This window comes from Protomyctophum bolini (genome assembly GCF_963924005.1).
Source record: "Protomyctophum bolini genome assembly, chromosome: 6".
Lineage (NCBI taxonomy): Eukaryota > Metazoa > Chordata > Actinopteri > Myctophiformes > Myctophidae > Protomyctophum > Protomyctophum bolini.
The window spans coordinates 18326161-18344869 of NC_137867.1; the positions used below are offsets into that span (position 1 = coordinate 18326161).

At 40.4% G+C, this 18709-nt stretch overlaps 2 protein-coding genes across 4 annotated transcripts; both read right to left on the reverse strand.

The window, feature by feature from the left end:
- Positions 1-5187: 5187 nt before the first annotated feature.
- fbxo4 (F-box protein 4) lies at positions 5188-9475 on the reverse strand. Of its 2 annotated transcripts, none has more exons than XM_080765046.1 (7): positions 9194-9475; positions 8195-8475; positions 7809-8035; positions 6464-6539; positions 6172-6344; positions 5445-5677; positions 5188-5348 (listed from the first exon to the last, which is right to left on the reverse strand). In XM_080765046.1, the coding sequence occupies exons 1-7, from the start codon at positions 9353-9355 to the stop codon at positions 5265-5267; spliced, it is 1236 nt and encodes a 411-aa protein (XP_080621172.1). In that variant the 5' UTR covers positions 9356-9475; the 3' UTR covers positions 5188-5264. The 2 variants fall into 2 exon arrangements, with proteins under 2 accessions (XP_080621172.1, XP_080621173.1); XM_080765047.1 differs by having other exon boundaries at positions 5224-5348; positions 5445-5580.
- A 474-nt stretch (positions 9476-9949) lies between these two features.
- rimoc1 (rab7a interacting mon1-ccz1 complex subunit 1) lies at positions 9950-18709 on the reverse strand. Of its 2 annotated transcripts, none has more exons than XM_080767016.1 (6): positions 18601-18709; positions 17754-17863; positions 15067-15213; positions 13937-14062; positions 11851-11965; positions 9950-11688 (listed from the first exon to the last, which is right to left on the reverse strand). In XM_080767016.1, exons 1-6 carry the CDS (start codon positions 18692-18694, stop codon positions 11453-11455), a joined length of 828 nt encoding a protein of 275 aa, XP_080623142.1. In that variant the 5' UTR covers positions 18695-18709; the 3' UTR covers positions 9950-11452. The 2 variants fall into 2 exon arrangements, with proteins under 2 accessions (XP_080623142.1, XP_080623141.1); XM_080767015.1 differs by having other exon boundaries at positions 13937-14068.

The window sequence follows — 18709 nt, forward strand, 5'->3', positions numbered from 1 at the left end:
GAACTTGTGACTTCTGCTTGGAAGCAACTCTTCTCATTACTTTTCTATATAATAATTGAATTATTATATTGCCATACACATTCAATTTGAATATGATGTGTATTAAGTTATGCTCACTCTGCAACCACGAGAATTTGTTAGAAAAACACTGGGAGACACTTTCAAAACATGCTGCTATATCACATAATTAAATACACAACACATGTTGCATTGTCCCTACAATACTGGTTGATCCTGTTTTCTTCATTTAATTCACAGAGTCTTGAAGCTGAAGCCAATGGTAGTAGCTTTGGATCTATTGGGAATACTTTAAACTGTTTCTCTTGCTCTCTCTTTGCTCTCACTCAAGAAACTGACACATTTTCATTATTACATGGCAATGTGCAGCCATTACATATATTTCTTCTTCTTCCAGAGACTTCAACTGTCCTCATGGTGTTGCTAAGGTCTCCTCAAGTGTCAGTAAACAGGCGCTTCTTGCTTGTGACGTCACATCCTAGAGGCCCCTTCCCATTCTGGAAGAGAGGCTAGAGGCATCCAGAGGTCTGGGAACCATCCCCCCCCTTCAGAAACACGACCATGGAACCTCCCCCACCTAAGCCCAGCCTCCATTATGTGGACACATATGCCTATAGTCCACAGTCTAAAGCTTAAATAAACAGTCCTTAGAAAACCCCAACCCCAGCATGTCCCACCTCTGGATCCCTAACCTAAGCCATAGCAACAACAATTCATTCATTCATTCATTCATTCAGTGAAGTAGTATATCATACTATTTAAATACTTTTCCACAGATGAAATGCACTTTTATCCCTCAGGAAAGTCCAGGGTGGCAAAAACAGTTAGGAAAGAGTACAAACATTAGGTAATACCGTATTGTCCCGAATATAAGACGACCCCCATTTTTCAAGACTCAATTGTGGAAAAATAACATTGAATGTCAAATAGTCTAGTCCCTGATTATAATACGACCCGTTTAAGTCTTATTAAAATGAGAACTAATAGAAACATCCCTACAACAGCAAAAATCCTCAATAATTGAATCTTAATATAAATAATGCTTTTAAATGGCATAAACAAGTAGGTTGTAAGTTGGTTAACAAAAGTTGGTTACAACCACTTTCTCTTCAGTCCACTAATAATATGGTCCAATAATATGATCCACACTTGCTGAAAGAGTTTACGGTAAACGTTGGTAATAAAGAGTTGCATGGCCTTTGGGAAGAAAGATTTCCTATGCTCTAATGATATACCTTGGCAGGATTAGGCTATTGTGCTCCTCTGCTTTTTCAAAACACCTGTGCCGTGGGGCACCGGCCTACTTGGGAACGATGCAAGTTGGGAACAATGAAAATCTGGAATGCGTACCCCACCCTATCATGCAATACCGGTTATATCTGTTGTCATATTCTTCATCTTGACCGATTACATGTGACCAGTGACAAAGACAGCATAGAAGATTGCAGACGGGTACCACATCCATGGAGTTGCCTTGGACGGTGAACTGGATAGGAGGCAGGACTGTCTCCTGTGGGGCCCTAGGCTACGTTGCTGTTCACTACTGTATCCAACACAGCTCTGCTTCGTCTGAAATCCAGGACACAAGACCGTCCATCCGCATCACCTCTGTACAGAGTTCTCATCTACGTGAAGGTCAGGATGTGTGGCATGTTGGAGTGACACGGCAGGGGCGGGTGGTAGGACCGGGTTGGATCGGTTGGGGCGATGGACATGAATTCCTTCACTTAATCTGCTTGAAAAAAAAGGGCTCTATCCAGGTTGTATTCTGACCTCTGTCTGAGGCCATGTGTATGAAGGTTTGCGCAGCATCCACACTAAATTGAGGCATGCACATCGTTTTCAATTTCTCCATATGGAATTTGTTTGTCATATGCATGAAAGATGTGTTTTTTCATCATGAATCATGACATGGTGTTTTACCCAAAGAAAACCTCACACAATTAACCCGATAATATGTACATTATAGATTTCAAAGTCTGGAATAACAGATTAATGAAAGCTAGTTGAAAAGATGAAATAATATATATAAAGGGAGTGAGAAACTGTCTCATACCAAAAATGGATCTATGCAGTGGACTGGGTCAACGTATTGTGGGGGGAAAAGTGGTAGGACTTCAAAAGGGAGGACAGAAACCAGATCAGCAGTACATGTGTCATACGCTGGAGGAGATGGGACAGCAGTGCTCTTTCTACTGTATAGTCATCCTGGGGCAAAAAGCTGTCAGTGGCATCTTCACCAACATCCAGGGACACACAGTAGCCTCGGGGACCGCAGGCGTTTTGTTTTCAAAAGAAAGAAAAAAGAAATGCCAGTGATGCTCAGGTGTTTTACTGAGAAATGTGTCAGCGGGTTCATTTAACGATTATTTTCACTAGTGAAATGTGTGTTAAACCGAAGATGTATAATGGACAATAAAGTCACTAATCTTGAGAATACACCAATATAGCATTGTGTTTTTGCACATTTAGAATTGTTCCTGTATAAAATCCCCCCTGGATGCCTCTGAGCAGCCATCAGCTCTGTAAAACTGAATTTCCTTCTGGATTAATAGCCTAAAGGTCTACCTTCTTCTCACCTTCCGTTCTTCTTCTGTCATCTTCTAGTTCAGAACAAACTGTTCATAAAACGAACTAATGTCTTTTAATCCATACATTCCATTTGATCATCCATTGAGAACTGTTCCATGCGAGCTAGAAAATATCTTTCTCCACTGGTTACAGTCTAATAACAAAGGATTTGCAATTGTTATTCCCTGCATACTTGCCCTAAAGACAATATATATTTATTACTACTTGCAAGTGGTTATTGTTGAAGGTTTTGCTCCGCCTTTATGGTTGGGCAGATAACAAAAGCATATGCGTGCACACAGATTTTCGTGTAAGTTCTAAGTGAATACTGTACTGTATATGTATGGGGAAATGGTTGAGAAGTTAGGACCAGAGACAGACATCCTGTTTACACAGGATGCATTCGGATGAAAGGGTCATTTCACAGTTCACATGTATGCACACGCATGCATGCATGCCTACATAGCAGCTGAGCTGACTCTTCCATTATTTCTCTTTACATTTTGAAAGAATCCATCTTCAGTCTGGACCTAATGTGTCTAAATTGCACCAACCATTGTCTTCTTCTAAATTTGGATCTCTATGAAAATTATTAAATGAGATTCAGGGCGCTTTTAAAGGGGTTGGAGGAAAATGCTTTAAGGGCAATGATTTATGGTTACCTAGGGGACTGCAACAAAAGAGTGGTGTTGAGCTACATTATCCCATTACTGCTGTCAGGGTATGTGTGGGGGGGAAATCCCAGGAATATTGAAGACAATCTACTCATATTCTGTGCAAAACTACATGATGAATAACATTATGAAGAATGAGCCAGTTTGAGTCACACCTAATGGTGTCTCATGCCACATTTGTATTGGAACACAATACTGAAAACACAACATAACAAAGGTGTTTAGTTATTTTTTTTCTTCAAGCCTTGACTATTGCAATGATGCGTTAACAAAAAACTATTTTAGGGTGCGGTCACACCAAACTTTGATTCTGCCTATGTGGGCGGATTCTGCCAATGCTTTTCAATGGGAACAGAGCGGTGTGTTGCTATTTGAGGATTTCAGAAAGAAAAAAAGAAAGAAAACTAGAAAAGCAGTTCCTGCTGAAATTATGTGGGCTTGCTGAAAACCCGCAATATGTACACTAGAAAATTCCCTGATCCAGTGATGATGGATGGTATGGATGTATTCAGTCAGTGCCACCCCAGGAAGCGGCAATGTTTGAATGCGTTGTTATAGCAACCACAGATAGCACCTCTGTGCGAACCTAGAAAGATCTGACCCTCCCTTCCTCATGCAAAAAATAATTTGCATAAAGAAAAATACAAGCATAATTAACTGCATAAAGCTAAACATGTTGAAGTTTGAACTAGATTTCTAGCACAAGTATGTGAAGTAATTTAGTTATGCTAAAAAAAAGTGGCCCAATAGTGCAGAATCTATCCGAATAGGCAGAATCAAAGTTTGTGTGACTGCACACAAGTTGGCTCAACATGTTACTGAACATTGCTGCTAGGGTTTTAACTTGTCTTGTTCTTGTGTTTTGTTTTCTTTATTCATTCATGATGTTACCATGTTTGGTTGTGCTATTTTGTCTTAAAAAACAAACAAACTAAAACCAATAGAGGCATTACCTTTTCTGTCAGGGCTCCTCATCTCTGTAACAACCTGCCTGAGGAGTTTAGACTTGATAAATCAGTGTTTAAATCACTTCTTAAAACGTACTATTTAATAGCATTTAGGGGGAAAATAATCACACCTGTGTGAATTGAAGTGAAGGGGCTCTTATCATCAGACATCATGACGTAACATGTCGATTTGCTCAGACGTAATGACGTAAATTCTCCATTCAGTGTCAATGGTAACTTAATCTGTGTAGGACGAAAATACCAATTTGCTCGTGACTGTCTACATATGACGTAAATTCTCGATTCATTGTCAATGGCATTTAATGTTTGTGTTAGGACAAAATTGCCAATTTGCTCGTCTACATATGACGTAAATTCTCCATTCACTGTCAATGGCAGTTAATGTTTGGTGTTCTAATCTACACTATAGCTGAATATAGGAGGGGCTAGGACCCCTCAAAGTTATTGTTTGATTCTCATGTTTTAATTCTCACCGCACTTAGTTTATATATAAATTACTAGGCCGATGCCCATTGGGAATGATGGCGTCTGGCAACACATTCCCCTAGGGTTATATAGGCCAGTCTATGACGTTGCCAGCAATGTTTGGAATTGGGCAATCAGGATGGACAGATCCAGTATTATAAAAAAGTATTATTTAAAAAAAATCACACCCGTGTGAAGTAAGGGGCACTCTTATCATCATCATCATACATGAACATCACATTCCGTGCTGCTTATGTGCATGCAAAGTTTCACCGCAATCGGATGCTGCGTGTGTTCAGTAATTTGCAGCATTTTGTTCAAAACAGGCCCAGTGGAGTCGCAGCCTGTAGAGACTCACTCTGTTGTGGCAGCAGAATCTGGCTTACCACTCAACTCTGGATAGAGGAAATACCTTTCGTTGTCCTCATTATACAACACTGTAAAAAGTGTACCTTTCATTAAAAAAGCACATGGTACAGTATATCTTCAATTCATAACATTTAATTAAAAAAAGAACATGGTACAGTATATCTTCATTTCATACATTTATGTGGGTAGTGTAGTGAGCCTATAGTCTGACTCCAGAGCACTTCAGCAACCATGAAACTCCATCCAGAAGTCCAGACAAGGATTCTGCTACAATGTCCTGCACCTGACGCAGTGACAGCAACACACATATAGACGGATATAAACGCAGCACGGAGAGCATATGAGATTATGAATATTATATGCACAGGCAGTACTTTACCATCCAGGGATTGGGCAGTTGGGGAAGTCCAAGCCTGTGTGCTACTTCCACACAAGGTGTTCTCCAGCTGGCTCTTGGTCCTGTGCTAGTGCTACTGGATGCCAGGCTTGTGGCCATAACTGTGTCTCTTTCCACTCTGGAGACACAGGAGAGAACCAGGAGAGGTCTGGAGCTCAAGCCCCAGGCTGGACTCAACACAGCCTGGATCTGAGCTCCCTCCAACTCCCCCTCACCTAGTAATGACATAGCAAGGTAAGCAGATGTTCTCTAATTAATTAAACTGTATCTTTTTTGCTGTCTACGCCAAATCTCTTTGCAGAAAATCAGATATTTTCACCTGATATCCACCTATGACATGCCCAGAATAGGGTCTTTATGGTTTGTGTTGAAAGTCCTTTTGTATACTTTGTTGCCGTTGTACATCAGTTATTTTACTGACCAATGATTTGTCCTCAAAAAAGGACACACGATTGAAAGTGTTTAAATGTGCAGCAGCAATCACCAGAATTGGTCCCCTGTATCACTGTATTTGTTAGACTTCACTGTTTTAGCTGATAACTTGATCTTGTCTGTTTTAAATTTAAATTATCCGTTTTTATTGTATACATTTTGTGTGGATCCCAGGAAGACTAGCGACCACTTTGTGGAAGCTGATGGGGATCCGGATAAAGAATAAAGAATCACTATCATCCATGTTAGTTGGATTGGTACTGGTGCCTCATCTCACCTCTGCCTGGCTCTGCATTGGCTACATAGATGAAGCCATCCACTGCCAGACACACTTCCTGGACCTGCTGCGTGGGGCTGAAGACTGGGTAGCCTGACTGGTCCATTCCCCCGAAAGTGAAAAGTTTACTGCTGACATTTCGCTGTTCCACTCTGGCCCTTTCCCTCTCTGCTCTGCCAACACAAACAACAGCTTAAATAAGGTGAAAGGCATTCACAGTAATATGTGGAAATAAATGGATGATGAATTAGATTGCATCTTGTAAAACAAACTTAAACTAATAAATACTTACCTATTAGTTGAGTAGAGAGTCAGAATATTGAATTTGTATTGGTTATTGTACATGAAACTGATCCCAGAACCAACTCCTAGAACAAAGTTGAGTTTGGTTGGTGTGGTTATTGACTGAAAAAAGGTTTGAGAGTGGCACTTGTTATGAGACAAGACAGCCACCTACTGGAGGATAACTAAAATGACAATAGACTTTCTGGAAACAACAGCACTGGATTAAGGCCTCTAACAAGCAATAATATAGTACAAAAGTAATATTTAGAATTAGTTTAGAATGAATGGTTATAGTAGTGGACAAAAAACATGCAATCAGAAAATATAGGGCCTATCAGCTCTCAATTTGTCATATTGAAAGGTCTGGCACATTAATACTAAAGAAAGACTTAGTTGTAGTACATGGTTTAATAGGTATCAAAAGCATCAATCCAGGGTCAGTTGTGACCAACAATAGGAGAAGAGACAAATAAAGTTGAATGATCCCTTGGTCAGTCCTCAAGATAAAATTGATCTCAGAACTAGGAGAGTATGCTCAGTCAGTAGAATGCCATTCTCCACCAGGAGACCCCTAATGATAATAGTAATGTATGCAGTGAAGGTTCTACCTATACAGCCATGCAAGTAGCACCGTGCACGTGATGATTTACCAGTTGTACATGTCATGGCCTCTACTGTTTTCCTCCCTCTCTCATATACACATTCAATTGTTTGAATTAATTAACGGTTAACAAATTTGTACTGCCCCACCTCTTGCTTCTTGAGAGCAAGTTAGCTCTGTAATGTCATAGATATTATGTTTACACAAGTTGACAGTCAAGATCCTGGTTGAGATAACACTAGAGATGCTCCGATACCATTTTTAGTACTCCGATACTAATACTTTTTGTTTTTGTTGAGCAACAAATTATTTAATTTCATTGTTCAATGTAATGTTAAAAATTTACATTTAAACAAAAAGGCAAATTTGATTTCTAAATGAAAAAATAATTACAATGTAAATGTAATATGTGTATTTGGGTGTATGCCTGGCAATATATTGGCCATACTGCGTATAGCCTCCTAATATTAGTATTTGGTGCATTTTGTGTTGTCATATACATTCATCAATACAATAGGCTACACATTGATTAAATATATTTACAACAGTACTTTCAAAAAAGAAACTTGTTTGCCTCATAGGGGAATGGATGATAATGAGCGCTGTTTTTGGTTCACTTGGCATGCCGTTTTGCTCACACCACAGCAATCAATTGAATGTTTTGTTACCGGGTCAGAGTATTGGGCCTGATACCGACTGGTATCGGAGAAACTCTAGATAACACATGCATGATGCTAAAGCTTCATCTCACCATTTATCTGCCGCAGGGGTATGCCTTCTACAGCTACAGGGAGTATGTCCGGGCTATGCATTAGCCTGGTTACCAAAGAGACATCCAGCTGCTCCATGCCAGGGCCAAACATGGCATAGCGTGGCTCAGAGGACAGTACCAGAGACTGAAGGAATGATGCCACCGCCTCGTATGGCGGACGCAAGGGACGCCATCTTTGCCTGTGGGCTGGGCAGCCTTTCAAGTATCTGTGTCAACACAATGACAGAGACTCAACTTGTATGTCACTGATGAGAATGGACAATGTAACAAGCAGCCACAACAGATATAAGCTCCCCCATGAGCATATATTTAAGCATTGGGAGGTCAATATGGAATCACAATGGGTGGATCTATTCTGGACTCACTCTGCCATGTAGTCATCATGTTTGGGTTCCTTTCCTTGGTCACCATCCGCTACTTCATCCAAGTATATTTTGTCATTCTCACTACACAGTGGGCCAGCCAAGTACTGTAGTTGAGGCATGGACATGTGATCAATGGAGGACCACTGCGGCATGTCTCTCTGCAGGAAGTAGCGCCACAATAATGGGTCTCTGACCACATCCCTCCAGTAGCAGCTGGTGGCGCCGAGGCGACAGATATCCGGAGGAGACAGGAGTGTCATGATCAGGAACTGTACATTCACCTACAGACAAGTAGTTAGAATAGATTAACCCTAATGGAGGCTGGAGCATAGGTGGTGGTCTGTTTCATAGTTCTGTCAAATTTGCCAATTCAATTTCTGAATTATGAGTGACTGATTTAATTACCATATTTTATATTCAGAGACTACATTCTGATGTCAATTCAATTCAAAGGAGCTTTATTGGCAATTTGGCATGATGTCACTCCCAACAGTAGCCAAGTTGACACAAGACTGAGTGACAGGCATGATATCATTACGAGTATAATGATGACCGATGACCGTCTCGATCCTTTGGCGCTGTTGAAATGTTCCTATGCCTAACAGTAGGGGGAGCGAGAGTAAAAGAAAAGTGTAACGCCAGGGCTCCACTGGGCGCGTCTGCGTCACCGTCACAGAATGTTCCCTTTTTATTCAATGAAGGGTGGCTCCACTGCCCGCGACGCCCCGCGTTGCGTCGCGTCTCCGTCACCATTAAAATTGAACCGGTTCGTTTTTTGACGCACGCGTCGGAGACGCAACGCGACGCAGACGCGCCCAGTGGAGCCCTGGCGTAAGGGAGAGGGGAAAGGGTTTGTCTTGTATCCGCCGTACATGTGCATCAGATTGTGAAAATGTAATAACAATCATAATAAAATGATTGAAAGACAGAAGTGTATTGTCTGCTAGCGTGCTACTGCAGCTTGCTTATTTTATGGATATACATACTACATATACTCACCGGCAAGACGTCCAGAAAACACGGCATATCCTCCGCGTCTGTGTCGGCGACAGTTGTCAGATCATCTTCGAGTTTACCTGCACTTGAAAAGTATTTGTCTCTGAAACGCCTGAGACTGTGAATCACAGCATATTCACTAAACTGCCGAGTTTCCCCCTCCATGTGGTGACGGTGTTGAAAGGTGACGACTGTCCTTTTCGTCAACGCATATGGGACTGTCTGAATACTACTTAAGCTTTAAGAGAACGATTGTAAAAACATTGTGAAATGTGTGCAGTAAGTGTCAAACCTATGACAACAAATATGACGTTTCGTTGGCACTTCCTTGTTGGGAGTTTGTGGTGCATTCTGGATATTGTAGTCCTAGACAGATAGTGGACATATTCAGGCTGGTTTTCAACCTTTGTCATATCAAGGTTCATTATTTATTTGAGCCACAGACCATTTGATGAGAATTAGCCTTAGTCCCAAAACGTTCAATATTTTGTTGTTGTCGGAATGTGTCCACAATGACATGCTGTAATGATGTGAAGATCAAAATAATTCTTCTACAATTTAATAATTTAAGTGTTTCATTTGATGCTCTCAAAAGTTAAAGCTCTATTAGGGTCCATTTGGTTACCAGCTCTCCATCATTTAGCTGGGGACCACCTGGAACCCCTCAAGGACCACTGGTTGAAAACCACTGGGCTAGCTTGGAGACCATCAAATTCTAATATATACACACAGTAGTACAGGCCATGATTTAGACAATGATTTTGCCATTAACCAACGCGCCTATTTATTTTCAATGAAGACATTAAAAAAACAATATTTTTTTTCTTCCTCAAAAGACCACCAACACAGATTCTCCATTTATAGGCATACTATCAAAGTTATCAGAGTTGCAGAAAATGGAACTTACAATAGATGAGGGAAAACAAGTGGCATATTACAAAGCTGATATTAAGAATAAAACTGTACATACTTGAAAAAGGTCTTGAATACTTCAGTCTCAATCAACACTTTTTGTGATCATCTCCTTTACCTTTTTGTAATATATAAATGCAATTAATAAAAAAAAAATATTAACAAAAAACAACAAAGGCAAAAAGCAAATAAAAATAAATTAAAAAAAACAAATGCTGTGCAATCTCTCATTCCCAGCTGGATTATCGTTAAACTTTAAACAATTGTTTTTTGTTTTGTTTTTTAAATGTTATTTTCTTAATAATCTTTTTTTATATTAATATTAATGTAATTCTACCACATTCTCAGAGCAAAAGACATGCCCAAACCAACAGTCTGGAATCTGGAAGATAAGTGCTTTTCAGGGGGAGGATAGGGAGAAAAATATTCGATAAGATTCCTCCTTTACCTCCCCAACAACTTTACACCATATAACTTACACTCTCTACACTGCAAAACCATGAGTGTTAATTTATCTCTTGAGTGTCCAAGTGAAACCAAATGAACTCCATTGGGTTCCCGGTGCAGGTGAAAGCTTTCTGGGCCCTCGCATCCCAGAAGCAGACGAGAGATTCCTACATACTCTCTGGATGCAGTAGTGCTGCTCTTGCTGGAGGAGATTGAGGGCATGGGTATCATTCTTAATTACCTTATTGCTGCCCATTTCTTCTATGAAGTTCTGGTTGTCAGCTGGGCCTAGAGCTCTCTTCCTGGATCATATAGGCACAGCCTGTTACTGGCCAAAAACCTTTAACAGAAACTGCAGCTGAGCTCCATGGCCCACCAATTCAGCTCCAATAGGTCCTTTTACCATAATATTAGATAATTTCTGACAGTTTGACAGTTTAACTAAGAATTAAAAAATGTGACTGCCAAAGTTTAATATTTTGCACGGTATTTTATTCAAGCTATTTCTAGTTATTTATTACTATATTTGTTGTCGGTTTGGTATGCACACTTAGTAAGTGCTATAACAAAAGCATAATGTATTGCTAAATACTGAATTACATTTTTATTTTGCCAAATTGACCCATACAGGTCCATTTGAACACTCAAGAGTTAAATGAACACGGACAATTTTACTGTGTAGCCTCCCATTCTCCCACCTTTGGCCAGAGCTGGCAAAGGATGAGGTTGCCTATAGACACTGATCCAAGGACTACACCCCACCCCCTCCCACCTGTCTGCTTTGCCCCACCATCATACCACACCCCTAACCAAAAGGGTGATGATTTTATTTAGGGGTGATATAATTAAATACTGATCTCAGATCTGTGCCTGAGGGCAACTTCAACACAGAAGCAGCTCAGTTCACTGTAAGATACTAAGGATTTCCTTGGCATTCTCTGTGTTCCAACCCTGGCCCTGCAGAGGACCCTCGCAGGCCAGCACGTATTTGTTGAGGATCTGTGTTCCAATGTCCCGGAACTGGAGACGGTCTTCTTTGCGCTCCATTGTGTCAACGCTGCAGTCCTCATACTTAACTGCCCAGAAGCACATCTCACCGATGTACATCATTGTCAACAGGTGGGTGTCCGAGAAGATGCCTGGTTGAAAAGGTATGCAGGGATGAAAATCAAATGACTACCGTACTTTGTATAAGAAGTACTAGTTTGTTTGAATGTAAATTCATCTTTCTTGCTTTGATCATTAAACTTTTGTCAAGATTGGTACACCATGTGTGAGAGAGATCTGACTGTTTTTCTTACCTTCAGAGAGGAAGTTGGCTGTAGCAGTATCATGGAGCACAACTCCATCATTAAGTTTCACAGAATTCCTCACCTGTAGCATTCGCATCAGGTAACGTACACCTTCCTGAATACACTGTGCCAACAGAACCAGAGAAGACCATTATGGTGGTGAATACTCTGGTGAGCCGTAGAGGAAATGGTAGCAGAGTATTTTACATTGTTAAACACACATACAGTACGTGTCAAGAGGTGGCAAGAAAATGCCTAGAGCAGGTGTCTCTTCCTGTGTTTAAACAGCTGGTGGATGGAAATGCAGCTTAAACTTGTAGCATCGGCAAAGCGTTTCAGTTTTTTGGCCGACGCTGAAGTTGAAGCCACGCACAAGTGTAATTTCCATCCACTGGCTGTTTAAAAACACGGAAGAGATGCCTACTCTAGGCATCTTTTGACGTGACAGTGTGCCTGCGCCCTAAGGGCCGATTCATACTCCTATTTTACAGCTGTTTCGGCGCTGTAGTGCCGAAATGATTTCGGCTCGTCAGAAATTTTCAGTAGCACCGAAAAGATGACTTTAGGACGGTACCCGCCCCCCCGAACCTCAAATGACGTCAAATTGTAGGCTCTACAGCGCCGAACCGACTTTTATTCTGCTCTAAAATAGGAGTATGAATCGGCCCTAATGGTTTGGGAGTGGCATGGCCAACGAGTACAAGCAAACGATTGCAAACATACCTACTCCCACAGCTATCACTGCCTATAATTTTTTACCTTGCCATCTCATGCTAAAATAAGACCTTTATCTTAGTAGAACCAAGCTGCATTCACACTGGCAGCTACAGAAGAAACAAAACTACAAAGCGATGCAGTGTGCAACAGTCTGTCACAGAGTTGCGGTTGTAGTGTTGATCACACTACAACCGCAACTCTGTGACATTATTGTACGCGCAAGCAACAACAATATATAGGAAAATAAAGCCTGGGGTTAAAAAGAATATGGAAATTATTACAAGCAGGAATTGTGTGGAGAGTGACGGAGAGTTGAAATGGTTAAACATTTGGTCTTTTTGTAGCTGCAGTTGAAGCCAGTTACAAATGTTGGGCATCGCTTTGTATCTTCATGTTGCAGGCATCCATGGAAAAATGAATCGTAGACTTTGTATCTGCCAGTGTGAATGCAGCAGCAGTCTTCTCTGCTATAGCTACTGTCTCATTTAATTTAATTTATTATGAAGATTACATTTATGATGGGTATTACAGTTGTAGGCTCCATTAAATTTGTGATGAGATGAAAGAATGATAGCCTGATTTGATTTCCAGCCTGATTCGCAGTGTTCCGTGATTTGTTTTGTCACTTTGTCACTCAGTCTGGAAAGACATGCCAAAACTGATAAATTGACCAGAGGCTTTCGATTGGTCTGGTTGGATTAAAAACACTAGTTTGACATATCAATGTCCAGCTACTGCTGTTGCCCTGTTAACGTGATCATTCATCACTCACCCCACACAGCTGGCAGTTTTTTTGTACTACTGAATCTGACATAGTGGACGACTGAATAAAACTAGAATTTACTTTTTACCATAGGTCTCGAGTCTTGAACTGGCACACATTTTTCAACAGTGAGAAAAGCATGAGTGGCGCTGTCTGATGACGTATCAGCAACGAAGTAGCTACAAAACAGGTGACGTTATGAAATACGAGTCAAACAGGAGGCTGGCCAGACTGAGTAGCGGAGTGACAAAACAAATTCACGGAACGCAGTAAATATGGCTGGAAACCAGGCTAAAAGAATGATGCCATTTTTGAACCCAACATGGGCAGACATTACAATGCAATGTAATACTGTCCCTGCTATAACTTTCTTCAAAACCTTTCTCAAATAACTACATGTCAGGAACCATGTGGCACACAGGTCTCTGCCCGGATTAAATGGGAACTTTGCCATTATGTGGTATGTACTATATGGCCATCTACCTTCACGACTGGCCACTTCCGACCAATCACTACCATTTGTCAAAAATAAACGGGATCGATGCAACTGTATGTTTCCATCATGATCATTAGTAAGCTACCTGTACCCTCTATGATACAAGAATGGTGTGTTACCTTAAGGAATGTGTCCTTGTTCTTCTTGATCCATTGCTTACGTTGGTGAAGTGTGTGGCAGTACATGTACAGTAGAGCTCCACGTCTCCAGTACAGACATTCTAATAGCTCAAGGCCCAACACAGACTGCACCTGCCATAGATCAAAGGACAAGGACAACCATGTGAGAAAGTGATGATTGCATTAAATGTGGGTCAACTTATGTGGGTCAACTTAAACTCGATAACAATTATCCAGCAGAGACAGCTATATAGAGTAGCCAGAGTGTACAAGTGAGTACTAGTCTTGCACAAAAAACACTGTCTAAATCACAAATGTGATGACGGCTATTTAGCCCAAGGAGTGTTTTCGTGCAAAACTAATGCTTGGAATGGATTCAGCATCATGAAAACCCCCTAGTTTGACACTTCACATGCTACTTAAAGCATAATGAAATTTTGCCTTATATTGTTTAATGGTACCCCAACTTTCAGCAGCTGTCACACGTTTCCCAAGGGAGTTGGGTTGGAAGTTGATATGTTATAGTAGAGACCTTTATGAACACATTTGTGAAGAAAGCTAGTGGCAAGTATTTTCTTTGCAGATTTGCCACACATTTCGCTAATTTTCAGATGCATCCTTCTCCGTATACAACACAACACTTATTTTCAGTTCTTCATTCAAGTTTGCGCCAATGACAAATGTGATTATGTGACTAATTGTGCAATTAACTACACAAATCAACTACACTAATTACACAAAACAATCTCTGAAGCCTCGTCGTACAACAGTGTCGCTCACTGAAGTAATTGTATCTTCACAACTTTATTGTCCAAGACCAAGTAGTCATTATGTCGCAGAATCATCAATGCCTGAATCATGATGCATCATAGAATCAATTATTTTCCACACCTCTAATACAAATAAAACAGAGTATTATTTTAATTGCAAAACTGATATCTGGAATAGAGATGAATACCTATAGAAAAGGTTTGTGACTGGCAACCACAGACAATGATTTATCAGTGTTTGGCTGGGGAATAAATCTGCTTTCTAAAGCAAAGTTTAAATCCAAGTGCATTTAGTGCATGCTTCTCATGTGTAATTAGACACACATGAGCACTGACCCCCATCCCACTACCACAACCCACCTCCTGTGCTGGTGCCAATCTTCCAGCCAACACCTCTGGCTCAGTGAGATCCTGCAAAAGCTGCTGAATTTTGAATGGTGAGCAGTCTTCAGGAAACTCCTGGTCCACGAGCTTATTCTCCTCATAAAATGTTATGTCTAGTATCACCTAAAACACAAAAAGAAAACACCCAAAATAGAAATAGTTTTTTTTTAAATTAATTCCATGCAAAGCCTGCCATCCAAAAACCTTCCCAAACTCTCATGGGCGCATAATAAACATATCTGCTGTCAGAAAGAAACCACCTGCAAAAGGTTCATTTTTCTGAAAATGAAGAAAACCTTATATTTGTAAAACAATGCAATACTGCCTCATCAAAGTTATTGTGACTTTATATATTGTCCATTACTTGCATGAGAGGGGGAGAGGTGGTGGAGTTAGATGCTTTTAGACAGTTTGAGTGTCCAATGGATTTAAGAGGTTTTTCCCAAGCCCTTTAATACATTTCATTGCTTCAATATCGTTTTAACCAACACACACTGGTTTTCAATAGCATTGATTTATGGAAGAAAAAACCCCCTCAAAAATGGAGTTACTGTAGGTGATTATAATTTGTCTCGATCCTTAGACAGGCCTTTCGGCTACTGAATACAGTATTTCAGTTACCTTGTGTGATTGTCAACACACAGATGTTGTGATAAGGGCGATAATGCGGAAGGGTGTTAACAAAAGCCCTTCCCAATTCCCCACTTAAGATTGAATTGTAGGGAATTCTGAACCAAGTTAGGATGTAATATTAATCGACCATGCATCCTCAAAAAAGAGATCAAGTACCTCTTGAAATATACTGAAGTGGCCAATACCTGGGTACATTCAAGGCCATACATAGACCAATAACAATCCAGCAATATCATATTTAGAATAGATCAATCATTTGTGACTTCTACTGACTGTACCACAAAGCTCTGGCGTTGCCACCCAATGAAATGATCCAATACATTCCTATTAACATATTCAGCATCCATGTAATGCAAAGAAATGTCCACAATTCCATTAAACTGTTATAATAAGATTTTGCAAGCCCAAATCACAAGCAGTATCCAACAGCCCAGGTAATTAAATAGCAGAAATTATTATCAATCTGTGATCATTTTCACCTTTGGATTTAATTGACAAACTACATGCTTCATTTGGCTAGCAAACCGATCACTACTTTTCAGTCAATATTTGAGTAAACTAGGTTATAATTTCCATAGTAGTTATAACCTGCTATAATAATGGGGTGGCAGTGGTTCAGGAGATAGAGTGGCTGTTTGGTAACCAGAAGGCTCCCAGTTCAATCGCCGGCTGCTCCTGGCTTCATGTCAGTGTCCTTGAGCAAAACACTGAAACCCTAAAGGGGAATACCACTCATTTTCAACATTGAAGTACCGGTATGTCATTAATATACCTTAGAGTTGTTGTGTGGAAATAATAAAGTCCCCCACTTCTGTTTAGCCTAGAACTGGAGGTCTAGAACTTTGGGTCATGTGATCAGGGACGTCACAAAGATGTACTCATTGTTGCGTTCACACAAGCAGATGAAACAATGCAGTCTACCATTCATTGTCAATGGAAGCCAGTGACATGACATTGCAAAGACGCAATGATGCATGTAGCTGCTCCAAATCAACTCACACAACATGTGATGCGTCTTTGCCTTGTTTCATCTGCCCGTGTGAACGCAACATTTGGCCTGCAAAGTACATCGTGATGTCACTGATCAGTGCATGACCCAAAGTTCTAGGCTACACAGGTTACGAGCAGGACTTTCAAATCTCCATAAGTCGAAATCCAGCAGAGCTGTCCATGGGGGATCTTCAGCCATACTAATTTCGGATGTAATTTGTGACTTTGTACTGCGTAGCTCCCGACGCTTCTGGACAGAGGTAAACAGTGTGTGCTTGTGCTAATGATACTAATGTGTGTGTGTACTGAGTGGGTGTACGGGGCGGGCAAACTGAAAATGAACGCTGATGGTGGCACAGGGAACTTCATTTATGCTAACAGCTAGCTGGCAGAGAAATAATTAATGACAGTTCAATGTTGAAAATGAGTGGTATTCCACATAACTGCTCTTGGGGACTGAGGAGGAGGTTGGGCCTTGCATGGTAGCCTCCACCATCTGTGTGTGTGTATGGAACATTATAAAGAGTAAAGACACTTTAGAAAAGCAAACCAATATTTTTCCCCCTCATTATTATACAATTTTCAGAACAAGGACTGGTGTAGTCTGAAACTATTGAAGAATCTTTACTTAACTAATGTAAACAATAAACATAACAGGTCTATTCAGGAAAAAAGCACTGCTTTTTAATCCAGTAATTAACCAAACTGAAAACAGCTGAACATTTCTCCACGTAATATATAAAATGAAAATATATGACCATCAATAATTTGTCTTAATACTTTCCAGAGTAGTCTTTGTGCCACGGCTCTGAAACAGTTGGATGATAATTTGGAGGAAATACGTTTTTCCTTAAGCAACAGTCCATGGCAGCTTAATTTAGTATAAGCAATGGGTCGGTTGATTTCCAAAATCATATAGAGCCTAAAAATAATCAATGTTGCCATTATGTTGTGCCTACTGAACATTAAGATATTGGGCAACACTCCATGCATTTCTGGCTGAAACAAGGGCAATCTAAAAGTTGGACGAACTGCAGTACCTGTGTGTAATCCTGAAGCAGTTTAGGAAGACTGCTACTCTCCCCTCCTTGTCTGTAAAAGCTTTTCAACTTGTCTAGTATGGCAGACGCATTCTGCAAATAGTCATCATCTATGGAAAATAGAGATTTGTTAGGAACTACAATTCTAATCACAATTCTTTCAACATGTCAAGTTAAGATACACTACAGTGACGCTATAGTGTTCATCTGATGAATACCATTTGTTCATGCAAAATAACAGGGTTAATGAAAGGGTAGATAACCTACAAATAAATAGTTGTTTTTCATTTAGAGGCTGAATACAGATGTGTCATTGTCGCATATTTGTGTTTTTAAACTAGAAATAAGTACCACAACTGAGATACAGCTCAACATTGGATTGACAACTAACTCGTCTAACGTTAGTTCACATTGGGTAGCTCACTCGTGGAGGTAGGTAACATTAGGTAGTAGCTTGTTGACAAGTTGCACATGGCTCAATATATTTCAGAAAGCCACAAGCCAGATGACTTCGCTATTTAGCAACACGCATGTTCTTTAGCTAGCATTAGCAAGCTAACACTGTGCCAACCCGTCAAAATGCAGGTAGTTAGCTCACATTTAAGTTGGCATGCAATAAAACATGCTAAAACGTCAATATGTTCATATCACACCGTACAGTCCGGCTGCCGAGAGTTTATTTGGAAAACACGTAATGTTTCATCAGAAGAGCAGTTGTTGTTGCTATGGTAGCATCGAGCTAAGTTAGATAACGCTAGCTAGCTAGCAGAGCAATTAAACTGGACAAAGCTGTCACCTACACAAAAGGAACGAGCACAACGTTCATCATTGTGTGTGTGTTTTGTACCTTGTTTTTCTGTTCGGAGGCTGGCACACTTGATATCCAACTCAAATATCCTTCTCTCCAGCTCGAACCCCTGTCGCCTGCAGTCGTCGGCCATGACTAAAAAACGTTG